This window comes from Tiliqua scincoides, chromosome 2 (assembly GCF_035046505.1).
Source record: "Tiliqua scincoides isolate rTilSci1 chromosome 2, rTilSci1.hap2, whole genome shotgun sequence".
NCBI classification, from domain to species: domain Eukaryota; kingdom Metazoa; phylum Chordata; class Lepidosauria; order Squamata; family Scincidae; genus Tiliqua; species Tiliqua scincoides.
Genome location: NC_089822.1, coordinates 166573771 through 166585777, shown reverse-complemented (window position 1 = coordinate 166585777; position 12007 = coordinate 166573771). Strand labels below are relative to the sequence as shown.

At 43.9% G+C, this 12007-nt stretch overlaps 1 protein-coding gene across 5 annotated transcripts in view; it reads right to left on the bottom strand.

Moving 5' to 3' along the window:
- Positions 1-3325: 3325 nt before the first annotated feature.
- The window catches only part of BRD4 (bromodomain containing 4), a 110474-nt gene continuing 101792 nt past the window's right edge, over positions 3326-12007 (bottom strand). For all 5 annotated transcript variants that reach the window (XM_066618050.1, XM_066618052.1, XM_066618053.1 and 2 more), the window contains exons 17-21: positions 11702-11858; positions 10878-11005; positions 7243-7448; positions 6242-6497; positions 3326-4736 (exon numbers count right to left, since the gene is read on the bottom strand). In XM_066618050.1, the coding sequence (XP_066474147.1) occupies positions 4668-4736; positions 6242-6497; positions 7243-7448; positions 10878-11005; positions 11702-11858 (816 nt within the window). In that variant the 3' untranslated portion in view covers positions 3326-4667. The remainder of the gene's footprint in view (positions 4737-6241; positions 6498-7242; positions 7449-10877; positions 11006-11701; positions 11859-12007) is intronic.

Below are 12007 nucleotides of genomic sequence, written 5' to 3'. Positions count from 1 at the left end.
GATTACATCATTGAGGCTAGACTCCTACATCTAATGTTCGTAACTGTTAAAATCATACATGGGTGTGGGGGAAGAAGGAAAATTAAATATGTCTTAGTCTGAATGACAACCAAATTATAAACACAAACATTTTGTAAAAACAGGAAAAACACAAGAATAGCAAAAAATACCTTTGGCAGAAAAAAATGAATCAATTTTCCAGCTAACGACACCACTCAATGTTCATCATTCAGAAATGTGTAAAAATAAAAGACCAAGTACAGCTTAAAAAAATTAATCAAAATAGATAGGTGCAAGCCTGTAAACATTTCAAGAATTTGCAAAAGATAGAAGTGAGCAGAAGGGGAAAGTGGGGAAGAGGAATGAGACAGTTGAGGAAGCCACCAATCTAAAAAAATGCTACCACTACTTGGAATTCTCCACTACTGACAAGAAAGGGTTGGCAAATGTCAAATGCAAGAGAGTGAAACATTAAAAAAGGACTAACGTTACTACTGACTAGATACATGGGAAAGGGGTGTTGTTCTTTGCATACATATAAATTATATATTTTTAAAATTTTACAACTGAGGGTGCTCTCTTGGTAGAAGTTCCAGCATCTCCATTTTTGTTAAGCCTTTTTTTTTTTTGTCTATGTGGTGAGATTATATTATGTACAATTGTGATGAGCTCATGTGTGATCAACTCTTACAGCGGATGTGCACTTAAAGTACCCGGAAAACCCTGAGCTTAAAATTAAAGGAGGGAGATGATCATCCAAAGTGCTTCGTAAAAAGGGGAGGGGGAGAGAGAGACTTCGGGCAAGGAATACTGTGAGAAGGGACCAGCGATGGAAGTGGAAGGATCAGAACATGTTCTGAGGAAAAGCCAAATTTTGTCCTTCCCTGTCAAGGATCTGCACAAAAGCCAGAAAGAGAAGGTTAAGGCCAGTTAATGAACCTATGGGAAACAGGATGTATATGTGGCCCAGAGAAGACAAAGGGGTTTGAGGAGCTCTTTCTACTTAAGTCTGACATGAGATTCTTTTACTTATCAATTCCTGGGATACAATTAAAAATCGAGGGCTAACCCATCAATTAAGCCTTCAAAAAGGATCTGTGCAAGTTGGGAGAGCCAATATTTCATCCATTCTGGGGTGATAATAATGCCCACATATCAGCAGTGAAAGGGTAGAAACTAGTGTTGTGTGCGATGCAGTGTATCGTGACTACCTTTATGTTGGTCCAGAAAGAACAGTTACATGTTCCCAAGCACAAAATGCAGTGCCCCAGGGCCGAGCACCACCCCCAGGATCACACCATTGTATTTTAAAGTGAAGGGCAGTGATTGGCCACATCCTACAATTTTAGGCCACTCCACATACAAATCTACTGCGGCTTGGGGATGGTGTGCAAACACCCCTGAACCTTTTCAAGACTGGTGCCAACCAGGAAGAAGAGAGAATAGCAAGAGTTTACCTGTTTCAACCACTCATTGCATTAGAAAGCTTAGCCAACACTCACTTGCATGCCTCTGCAGCAAGCGGACATTCAAACAAATGGCAGTGATGCTTTCTTGGGAGTGCTGAGTCTCCTCATACACACCCACTTCACTCCTTCCTGTGCTTCCTCAAAGGACCCAACAAGCTAGTACACTACCTAAAAAAAGCACAGAGATCTTCCAATGATGCAGAGTTTAAAGGCACCTTAAGGTAAAAATTCAGCATGAAGACAAGCTTGCTCACTAACAAGAATGCCAAAGAAACATTGGCTCCTAAGTTTAATCTGTCCATGTCAGCGCATGGCTAATGCACTGAGTTACCAATGGTGATATGTGGCCATGCATCTCCAATTGCTAAGGGCATAGAGATCTGACTAAACACTGAAAGTCCAAGTGCAGATTTCAAGAGGCAATGGCTAACGCATGGTCTGCCACACCATCTGACATTGGATGCCTATCGCCTGCTCTTAAATTGTGCAGCAGACCACGTTAAAATACCTGCTGCAAAAAAACCTGAGAGTGATACTGAAAAGAATTGAAATATGCAAGGGTAATACTACTCATAGGCAGTGAGGGGCTACCTGTAGGTGTCCCTTTTCTGACATCTTCCAAGACACAAAGGATATGTACATGGGCTAGTACAGTCTTTTCCAGGCTAGAAACCTAGAGGTAGCTCAGCACAAATACCTAGCTGTGTTTTGGCCATTTGGGGTACTGCTTTTTTTTTTTTTAATAATATATGCACTTTATAGCAGAGAACTGAGTTCATTTCCAAACTGAGCCAGATATAATGTATTTGGGCAGACAGTGTCTTTATTGGAATCAGTGCTCATGTGAGTGAAGAGAAGACAACAGGCTACAATCCCCCACCCCCAACTTCTGTCATAGGGAGAAACAGCAGTGTCTCTTTGGCTGAATGTGCAGAAGCAAGGCTGGCTGAGGTGCTCACGCAGGGAGTGATACCATCCTCTACAGCGGCTAGCCAAGAAGGGCCTGAGCTGACAGGACAAGCACACTGAACAACAGTGTTTAATTGATAGCCCAGCCCTACACTAGAACAGTCACATTTTGTCAGGAGAAGTGGCTATGCCTAAGGCAATTTTGCAAGGTCTGTACTGTCAAAACTGGTGGTCTGCAGTTTTTGTTAGAACACTCAGTTGGGCAGAGAGTGCAGAAAGGTGAAGAGCTGCCTACTTTATCTTCTGCTTTTACCAGGTCTCATGGGTCTGCTGCAGCCAGTTGAAATGCCCCTAATCTAGCATGACTCAGGTAGCTAGCTTTAATGCAATTAAAAACAAACAAACAAACAAACAAACAAACAAACAAACAAACAAACAAACAAACAAACACTTTAATTGCCACCAAGGATCTTGTCCAAGGTTTGAAGGATCATGGCCCATAAGAAGTAGGACAACCCTTCCTTCCTTCCCTGTCCAACAGGACAATTCTTGCTATTAAAAGTGCTATCATGCTCACTCTTGAGACTAATCCATAGTGGGAAGAGGAAGTGAGTGTAAAGTCACGGTGTGCTCTTCCCCTACTTTTGGTTTAGAGCTGCAATGTGAAACCAGCCAGAGGGGAAGCTGCCTTTTGGGCACACCTTTCTTAAGAAGGCACCAACTGCTGGACACTTGGTTTTTCAATGGTTTTCTGTGGAATTTAGTTGCTTTAGGTACTGCTACTGCCAGAGTGAGCAAACCTTTGCTAGAGATAGCGATAAGATGGAAAGCCTGCCTACTGTGGCTAGAAACAGGGTAAGAGGGACAAGGTGTCCCTTTGAGGCCTTGCTTCCCTAAATCAGTTAACCACAAACAAGTTTTAAAAGAAATGTCAGTACGACACCAACTTTAAAAAAAAAGAGATGAGTTTATTCCATGATCAGTACAGACCAAATGCATATTCACCGTATTAAAGTAAAACCAATTAAATACTCCAGAGATTGGCCAATACTGACACACCAGTATTGTACTGTATAGTGGGTATTTATGGCACATAAACTTGGAACAATTCAAAGAGTAAAATGAAAAGAACACACTAAAGGTGTGAGGGAAATGATCACTGCTAGTGGGATAGAAGACTCAGCTGAAGGCAACAGGAGCAGGTCTCACTTCCTGCTGATCCAAGTCAACTCCCACCTGCCCTACCTCCAAGCTGCTCCTTTGCTGTATAAAAACTAATTTTAAACAGACTCCATGACATTTAAAAACCCAAAGTGTAGCTTTCTGGTATTACAGTTAAAAATATAGACTAAAAGTCTGGAACTGAGCAAAATATAAGCAGTGTCTTTACAGAGTTTGGTGGGCTCACCAGTAAAACTCAAACAAATATATGCCAACTATATTCACTATACAATACAGCCACAGTCAAACACTATCGACAGGGTGGGAGCTTCCCCTGGTGCTAATGTTTTCCTCACTCCACTCCACTCTGTAATGAAGAGACAAGAATACCCACTCAAGAGTTGAGCAGTGCCAATTTGTCTGGAGGAAAATAAACTGACTGAAAGAAACCGCCTTTGGTTGGTAGTCTAGCTCAGATTCCTGGACCTCCACACAATGCTAAAACAAAAACCTCACTCAAATGGCCAGTTACACTTTACACCTCCACTAAATTATTCCCTTTTTCACAAGCGAACACTTACAGAGAATGGCTCCCAGCAAAAGGCTTGTGGGAAGTTTAGTTAAAGGCAAAGCCAGTGATGAAAGGACCAGAAACAGCTTGTGTGTCTTCCCTGCTGAAGCCCAGGCAGGGTCTTCTTGTATACGGCCTCTCAATGCAGAGCATCCTGTGCTGCCACCAGCACACAGCATCGCAGGGAAATAGACATTCTGTAACTCAGAACTCTCATGAATAGAAAAGGGGTGAACAGCATAAAGTCCTGGATATACTGCAGGTAAGTTTGGCATAGAGAATATCAAGTGATCAGGGGCACCCTTCCCAGCAACTGCATGTCCACCGACTCACAGCTAGTACAGAGTTGGCTTGTCTTGGTCTCTCTTTCTTCAGTGAGGCAGGGGTGGGGAAGAAAGTCAAATTGTAAGGCAGACTCTGCTGATCCTTCTGAGGCCGCGACTGTCACACATGCAGAAAGGCTGCAGGAATGCTCTCCTCCCAGCCGCCAACAACACTATGGAGAGTCAAAGATTTGCCAGGAAATCAAAGAGTCAAGAGAAGAAAATCAGGTGCTATTAGAAAAGATTCTCTTCAAATATTGCCAACAAATCACTCTGGAAATTCATGTCGATAGTAGCTGCCATCTGGAAGGGAGAAAAGAAGGCAAGAGTCAAGAGCTAGGTAGGCAGAAAAAGTGACATTCACATAACTACACAGACAGATAGGTTGGGCGTGGCAATCACTGCTCTCCTTTGCTGGGTGCACTGTCTCTTCCATGAAGACATGCCTCTCAACTCAGAAACAACTTGTGATTATTACAGTACGCTTACACTCTGCTAAGGAAACCATTCTGAGCAACATTAATAGTGTTGAAAAGGCAGTAATGTTACCTTTGGAGTTACAAGACTGTCTCACCATCTTATAAAAGGAAAACAGAATGGGAAAATTAAAGTGACATATGAGTAAAAATAGCTAGGGAGTCAAGTGATGCTGAGGAGAGTGTGCGCACAGAGATGCGTACGGGAGAGGTAGGGAAGGAATGAGAGCAGGATACTGTGCGATTTAACTTACAAGGAGCAACCTATGGCCTCGTGTTGAGGAAAGAGGAAGCTGGGTACAGAAGTGTTAATGCATGAGGGTCACCATACAACGCACTGAAGACTGAGCTGATTAAATTTCAATGACTATAGGTGAAGTATGTCAATATGCTTGTTGAACAGGGTATATGACAAATAAAATCTCAACAAGAAATAAAAAGGGCAAAGAGAAATTCAGAGACAGAAAAAGCCAGAGAGCTAAAAAAGTCATACCCCTTTTGTGAACAGGTCACCTAATAACTTTCTAAGGCTAAAGAAAAATCAATTCCAACTACTGCCCGCTTCCCTCAAACTTTTTAAAGGATATAGGTTTTTAGTGCGTTTTCTTTCTTATATATACTTGGGAAAATTCAAATTATTTTTCTTACAGCGCAATCCCAACCCCTGGGTTACACCAGCACAAGTCATTTGTGCTGACCCAGGGGTGCTGCATATGTGACATGAGGTAAGTTTGCACCAACTTTAGAGTCGGGGAGGCCAGAGCAAGGAGTTGCGTTGACCTCCCTGCACTGGATCCAGGCCCGGCAGGACCAACGCACAGGTATGGAGAGGGGGCATGGGGAGGTGTTTCGGGGGTGGGGAAAGGAAGGTGGTGGGTGTTCCTGGAGGTGGGCAGGGAGCGGGAGACAGGGCCCAGATCCAACGGCTATGCCAGATCCTGACTCTCTTACTGGGTGGCGCGTAGCAGCCTTTGGTTGTTCCGCTCTACTTGGATTTGTGTCACTTCCTGAGATCGCTCAGATCTGAATAAACCCATTAGGGTCAGTGCAGTGCGACACGGGGTAAGGGGAAAGTTTTCCCCTTGCCTCAGGTTGTGCCGATTCCAGCCCCAAACTTGTGCTGGATGCAGCGTAAGCCTGCTGGTCTGCCTGCCCCAGCGCAAGTCAGGATCGCGCCCTTATTGACTTAGGCACACTATGAAAAGTCTGAGAGCCCCTGGCATCCAGTGCTCAAATTCAAAATTACACCACAGGGCAGCTAATTAACCAACACAGTGAGTCTTTGCTATTTAGCTTGTTCAAATCCCAGGAGTTCCATTCTCCCTCACTTACTGCCTCCCTGCGCCGTCGCTCCTGCTCTCGTTTTCTGAGCACCTCTCTCTGTTGGTCCAGCATGGACTGAGAAGGCTGTGACTGAGAGCTCTGTGCTTGGGGAGCAGAGGCTGCAGCTGACACCTGCTGCTGCTGTGGCTGCTGCTGTGGCTGCTGCTGTGGCTGTGGGTGATGCTGTGGCTGCTGCTCCTGGCGCCGCCGGACCTCTTCATGAACTCGACGAGCTTGCTCCAAAGTATCTTCTTCTTCACGACTCCTGCCAAAGACCAGAAGCACCATTGAAATAATGGAATCCTCTTTGTATCCAATCAGAAAATTTATAAATACTTCCTAGAAACACGCTACTGATCTGGAAGTACTGCTGGATAATACACTCAACGGACATCTTGTTAACAGTGAATATAAGCTGAAAGAAGAGTAGGATTTCTGCTGAATTTCTACTTGACCCTCTCTTACAGAGGGTCTGCAAGCCCTTCTGCACAAGCAAAAGCTGGAAGAAAAAAAAAGAAAGAAGCAAAAAAGTTTTCCCTGGGTATAAGGCCTTGTTAAGTGTTTCCTGGCTTGCTGCTGCTGGGCCAAAGAATCATGCTATGCTTCTTCAGGTATGCAACTCCAGAGTGAACCTTCTATCACCACTAATCTAGCACTTCCATGCCAAATGATGTTACTATGAACTCAAAGACCAGACTGAAAACTGGCTCACTGCTGTTTCACCACATCCCCTGTGGCAATCCCCCAGGTTAAGTCAGGCCCACAGGTGTACGCATTTGGTCCCTGTTTACGTGCTTTAACCACCACCCATGTACGGGAACAGCCACACTGTGCCTTTTCCTTTCTTCCAGGGAAATGGGCTTGCATATCATCGTCTTGGACAGAGCCTCTCCTACCAACAACAGTAAGCTGCCTTTTACTCTGCAAGAGAGAGTCCATCCAAGGGGGAAAGCAATGGGTTATGCTAGCCAAGCAGAGCCCTCTGCTCCTGGCAGTCAGATGCCTCTTACCTCATTCGTTCCTGTTCCCGTCTCTGCTTCTCCTTCTCTGCTTGTTCTGCCTGAGCTTTCAAGGCTTTCTCACGCTCTTCCTTTTCCCGGGCTGCCCTCTTGAACTGCTCAAAGCTGTCACTGGTGGACTTCACTGTCGAGGATGGCGTGGTGGGGTGCTTCTGCACTAGGCTTGCCCAGGAGCCCATATTCTTTAATTTCAGATCCTGTGGAGGACAACAGCTTGGTGTCAGTGGTGACTATGTAGCAAGGTGAGCCAATGTTGTCCAAAGTGTGCATCAAGAACCCTCAGTAATTTCCACTGCATTTCAAATAACAAATTAAGTGGCTGGCCAACAGGAAATGCAGCTGGCAATGACTCCCATTCAAACTTTGTACTGAAGCATGTGCAAGACGAGATCTCCAAATATTGGTGTTACAGTGACTGCTGGCCATAATTTTAAGGGAATTTGGATTGACTGGTGTGGGACAGACTAACCTGAAAAACTTCCCCTAGTTGCAAAAGAGATAGTTGAAGTATTTGTGAGAATAAGAAAAAAGTGTATCAATAATGGCATGATGCGCTTACTGGTTTAGTGTTCCAGGGGAAGGCTAAAGGTTCATCCTTACCAATGGTTTACAAAGAGAAATCCCTCTTATGAATAAGGAGTCTTGCAGCAGAGCAGAAATGAGTTATCATATGGATAAGTTGTGCCAGTCAACCAGACTGGTCCTCATAGCAAGAACAAAACCTAGCAGCTTCTCATGTGTAAGGACTATAGTCATTTGAAAACTGAGGCCAAACTCAGAAGGAAGAGTAACAAAGATTTCCAGGATCTCAAGGTGAAGCAGAGGGGGGGTGGGTGGGCATGGTTCTGTCTTCTACTTTGGAAGCTGTCAGGGGTATACTACACAATTAGCAGCAGGCAAATCCAAGGTACTGATTTATAAGCAGCACTGACAACATTTGGGAATTAGTCTAAAGCTGCAAGCCTATACAGGTTGAGCCTCATTATTCGCATGTGTTCCATTCCAAGCACTCACTGGATGGCAAAAAATGCACTATAGCAAATCAATTTAAAAAAACAGTTTCTTTGCTCCAGTGATTTAAAAAGAACTGACCTTGCTGACTTTTGTGATGTTAAGGTAGAGCAGGGCTGCCCAAACCCCGGCCCGGGGGCCACTTGCGGCCCTCGAAGCCTCTCAATGTGGCCCTCAGGGAGCCCCAAGTCTCCAATGAGCCTCTGGCCCTCCAGAGATTTGTTGAAGCCCACACTGGCCCAGCGCAACTTCTCTCAGCGTGAGGGCGACTGTTTGACCTCTCATGTGAGCTGTGGGATGAGAGCTCCCTCCACTGCTTGCTGTTTCACATCTGTGATGCAGCAGCGGCAGCTAAGGAAAGGTCAGCCTTGCTATTTGCAAAGCCTCTTATAGGCATTGAGCTATTGCAAGACCTTGATTCATTTATATAAGTTCATCTTTAATATATTCATTTATGTAAACTTATGTAAATTTATTCAAATTTTAAATGTTAATTAATTATTTATTTCCCCGGCCCCCTACACAGTGTCAGAGAGATGATGTGGCCCTCCTGTTAAAAACTTTGGACACCCCTGAGGTAGAGTCATTAATAACAACAACAACAACAACAACAACAACTAGGTATTTATATACTGCCTTTCTGGTCATTGGATTACTCCTCTGACTTTATTCAAGGCGGTTTACAAAGACAGGCATTTCTAAATCCATGAAGGGGATTTTTACAATCATAGAGGTTCTCTCTTTCAAGAACCAACATTTCAGAATGGATCTTCCCGGTTTGGTCTCACTTCTGGCCTCCAGTTCTCCCATGCAGGCTGACAAGCAGCTCCATGGAGGGCAGCCAAGACGCTTCTTGCTCACACCAAGAGCAGGTGGAATCACTCAGCTGGGCTTGTCAGCTGCTTCAAGGTCTCGCCATTCTCAGCCGTTCAGGGAGCTGCCAGTGTCCTCGAACTGGCGACTTTCTGATGTTAACTTCTGGCTAACAAAGGCTCAACCCTCTAGACCAGACCTCCTGCCCTTAAGACGACAATCCATCAATCAGTCCTCCTCCAAGAGCTTACAAAGAGCTGAGAGCTTACACTCAGCCCCTCCCTTCACCAATGCAAAGTGATCACCTTTCTTTCACGTGCTCAGGGGGAAGGGAGGGGTCACCTGGAGAGAGCAGGATTGATGGATTGTCAGCCAGCTGCCCCCCCCATTAAGGAAGCTATTGTTAAAGGACAGTTCAGTTTTTTAAAACTGATTTTAAAGGGCTGCATTTTTCCCCTTCTCCAGGGATCAGCACTTTCCTTCTCATTTGCAGGGGCCATTCGTGTTGAGTCAAATCCAAGTATAAAAAAATCTGTATATAAATAGGCTGGACCTGTACACATTTCCCTGGGAGTGCTTATTTAGACATGTCTAGGATTGCACTGTAAGAGCAGCAAGGAATCTCAGTGTGGCTCACAGCTTTGAAATGGGGCAAATTTCCTTACTAAAACTTAAATGAAGCAAAAGAGAAGAATGGCTAATAAAACTCTGATTAAACCCCAACTTGACTATTATGACTATCAAGTGTACAGTGTACCATTACTTTTCCCTTTAATTCTTGCTTCTAGTCACCATGACAGATAAAGTGATCCATGGAGCCAGGGGAGCCTATTTGCTACCTATAGCAGTAGCCTATTAGGTAATTAGCCTATTAGGGTAGCCTATTTGCTACCACGTTTACAGTAGACTGCCAAACTGTGCACATTTGCAATGTGACTCTGCCACTGTTATGAGAAAAAATGCACAAGTGGTCTGTTTGTCAAAAACTTTAAAATAAAAGGTTTATCCCAAAGCAATTCAGATACCTCAGCATAAAGCAGAGACTTATGTATATATTATGGAAACAAGAAAATGCAAGTCAGGTTCAGGAGCACCTAAGTACTACTGCTCAAAAGCAAATGAGCTGTAAGCAGTGAAAATCACAGACTGAACAAACTGGCATGCAGCATTAAATCAAGCAGCTGTACTTTGTAAGAGAGATAATTCCATCAATGGTGTTTTGCATATCTGTGTTTCGCTGTCAATCACATTCTTTCAATTTAAATTATGAATACTATTTAGTGTAGGGCAGAATTTGCCCTGCATTGAATCTGCATCGAGGGCAGAATTTAGTGTAACTTAAAATGATAATCCAAGAAAGAGAGCTACTTCTGTTTATTCACTTTAGCTAGGAGGTATTTTACAATTTCGGTTAAGAAGCATAGATTGATGGACTACTTTGATTCAATCCCATGATGCCTTGTCTTGATCAAGGCTTGTCCTTGTCAAGGCTTGGTGGAGAGAAGGACTGCAGTGGTTTGCAAAAAATTAATTTGGGGTGGGGGCTTAATAGAGCAGAAGATGGGGGCATCTTGTAAAATGCATCTCTAAGTCATTCTTGCATATTATAATTGAGGAATGAGCAGCCAAAGAAAGCACATGTAATCTTTAGGGAAGCAAACAACACAGGCCTAGACATTACTGAGTTTAACTTTTTCCAAGTATCCCATTGCCACAGAAAACATCACTTAGTGGGAGTGACAGCAATTCAGACCATGTCACTAAAACCTCCTTTTTCAGGACTAGTTAGCATGGAAAGTTACCTTTTTAGGGGCAATGGGTGTTTTTGGTTCCTGCTTCTGTCGCTCTTTCTCCTGAACTCCTGGTGGTGCATTTTGCTCTGGGGGTCTTATAACAGGTCGTCCACTTTCCACTGGCTTCATCTCTGTTCCTGAAAGAATAATCATAACTAAAAGGACCCATTCCTGTAGATCAGGGGTGTCAAACTCGTTTCACATCGAGGGCCGAACAGCATTCATGATGCCTGCTGAGGGCCAAAAGTGATGTCATTAGGCAGGAAGTGATGTCACTGAACAGGTCATAACCAAAAATAAGCACTTTTTCTCACTTAGGAACTCATTAGCTGCAAATGACAGAAGAGAAAATACACAAATCTTGATCATATTTAAAGATATGGGTGAGCCCAACTTTCATGTGGGCTACCCTTACAGAAGTAACATCTCAGCACTGCTCAGCAGCTGAGATCCTGAGGGCCAGATAAAAAGCTTCTGCGGGCTGCATCCGGCCCCTGGGCCTTATGTTTGACACCCCTGCTGTAGATCATACTTAAGGAATGATCTGATAGTTGGTTTTCTGTGACAGAAAATTTATTTTTATATCCCACTTCTTTGCAAATGTCTTAAGGTAGCAGCTAACAATATCAACAAGTTTAAAAAATGTAATAAAAGCAACACAAAGCAGTAATGTAAAAACAGCAAGACCAATAGAACCAGGAAATAAAATAATCATGTTTAAAAGAGGAAACTGATATCATAAATTATAACCAGATGCCAAAAATTGACCTTTCCCCCTTTCTGCAGGCAAGTCTACAAAGAAGCACACAAAGACCACTCAGCGCCTCACTCACGTTGTTGAATATGTGCAGGTGGTTTGATGTTCTCTGGGTGCTTGGGAGGTTCCTGCCGCAAAGCTGGGCTGAAAGTCTCATTTCGAATGACTGGGGACTGCATCTTCTCCTCTTTTGCCATAGGCTGAGACTGAACCACAGACGCTGCTCTCAGTTCCTGCCATGGAAGGATATGGAACAAGTTAACCATCATGTCCTCCCTTATTTGTGTAAGCCCATTCACCTCGACCACTTCCTCTATAAGTGTCCAGCCAAGAGCTGCTTAATGTCTTGAAAGTAGAGAATGACAGTGTTTCCAAGGCACAT